This window comes from Propithecus coquereli, unplaced genomic scaffold (assembly GCF_000956105.1).
Source record: "Propithecus coquereli isolate 6110/MARCELLA unplaced genomic scaffold, Pcoq_1.0 Scaffold199, whole genome shotgun sequence".
Lineage (NCBI taxonomy): Eukaryota > Metazoa > Chordata > Mammalia > Primates > Indriidae > Propithecus > Propithecus coquereli.
The window spans coordinates 2,688,397-2,690,359 of NW_012144855.1; the positions used below are offsets into that span (position 1 = coordinate 2,688,397).

At 34.0% G+C, this 1,963-nt stretch overlaps 1 protein-coding gene across 1 annotated transcript in view; it reads left to right on the top strand.

Moving 5' to 3' along the window:
* Positions 1–1,963, top strand: part of RUNDC3B (RUN domain containing 3B) — a 155,705-nt gene that overhangs the window by 108,259 nt on the left and 45,483 nt on the right. Inside the window, exon 6 of the mRNA XM_012643498.1 lies at positions 701–894. Within this exon, the coding sequence (XP_012498952.1) occupies positions 701–894 (194 nt within the window). The remainder of the gene's footprint in view (positions 1–700; positions 895–1,963) is intronic.

The following is a 1,963-nucleotide window of genomic DNA, read 5'->3' on the forward strand; positions in this document are numbered from 1 at the left end:
TAAATTGGTCATCTTCACATCTTCTAAAGCAGTCATCTTAGCATGCTTTTCTCTCCATTTAGTTTTTCCTCTCCCATTTTTTTTCACCTTATTTCTTTACTCCTCTGCCATACCCATGTCATGAGGAATTTTAGATATGGATTACGATGGATATTCTCTCTTCTTTACCTCTGCCTCTTCTTCTTCCTCCAGTAGGAGATGCTTAGGAGTGGCTGGTTCCTTTGAACCTGTTGTTATCTTCTTGCCAAAGCTGAGCTGACCTTGAATGTTACCCTGTGTTATACCCCACTGGCATTAGCTGGTAAAGCTGTTTCTCTGCCTTGTAGTGGGGATTAGACAGATGGTGATCTACCTAGCACAATGAAAAGAATCTAGCTAGTTCTTCTCAGCATGTCTAGAGTTTCTGGTTTTCTTCTCTGGGAATCTGTTCTCTCTCTTCTGGACATTCTCACAGTTTTAGTGTTAATTCCTTAGATTTGCAAACTCACTTGAACTTCTGTAGCATCTCTAGGCATGGTTTTGTGAGAGAGAGAGTCAGCAGCCCCTGCTAGCTTGACATTTATTTCAGGAGCTAAAGTCTTTATAATATCATTATTATTATCCTATATTTAGTGCTAAATATTTTGGAGTTTGTTCAGCAGTAGTTTGCAAATACAGAAGTGTTTAAGAATCAAATCTGAACATATTATTAACTTTATTTCTTTTAAAAAATTTGATATTCCCAGTTCTGACAGCATCAGCAGCGATGAAGAGGAGCTAAGGACTTTGGGAAGCAGTAGCAGTGAAAGCAGCACTCCAGAGAGTGTCGGCCCTCCCTTCATCATGGATGAGAACAGTTGGTTCAACAAGTGTAAGAGAGTTAAACAAAAATATCAGCTTACCCTGGAACAGAAGGTATTTATCCATTGTCAAAAATCACTTAATTCAACTGCTAGACATATCTCCTAGAATCTCTTGGATATGTGTACCAGAAGACATAACTGCATGTGTTCATAGCAATATTGTTTATGTTAAGAAAAACTTAAAATAATACAAAAGGACACTGACAGGAGAGTGAATAAAGTGCAATATTCATAAATGGAATACTATACAGTATTGAGAGTAAATGAACTATACTTAGACTTACCAGTTTGATGAAAAAGCAAGTTTCAAAAGAATATAGACAAAAACCAGTAAAACTAAACAATATATTGTTTAAGATGATATTAATTTGTGGTAAGAACGAAATGCAAGGGGATGAAAAACACACGTCTCAGGGTAGAAGGTTTTTACCTTTGTAGAAGAGGCAGAAGGGTGTGATAAGGGAAGGTATTATATTGGCTCTTAAAGTATTGGTGATTAATCTAGGTGGTGGGTATAGAAGTATTATTTAATTACTGATATTTATAAGTATTCATAGATATAGTTTATATTGAGCTGTTTATATATGAAGTATTTCATTTGTAAAAATTAACTTCATATTTAATGTTTTAGATTTAATAATATAAAAACATATTTGAGAATTATCAGGAAAAAATATGAAAAAGAAGCTCTTAAGAGGAGAACTGCTATTAACATGTATCATAAAGCTAAAATAGCTGTAACAGTTTGTTAATGACACATGAATAGGATAACATGTAATAGGATAAAAGAGTACTTAAAAAAGATTCTAAGTAATATCCTCAGAAGAATTCAAAAGTACATGGCAACTAAAAAGAATAGGATGCCATGAGAGAGGAACAATGAGAGAATATGAAACAGCTATTGAAAATTAAAAAGATGATTTTCTGAATTAAAACTTTAGTATAAAGGTTTGGAGGATAAATTCAATAAGGTCTCCCAGAAAGGCAGGGCAGAAGGACAAAAAAACAGTAAATAAGTAAAAGGATAAGAGAGCAATCCAAGAAGTCTCGTATCTATTAGGTTTTTGCTAATACTAATAGCATGCAATGTACCAGCACTGTTGTAAGCAGTTTACCTATAT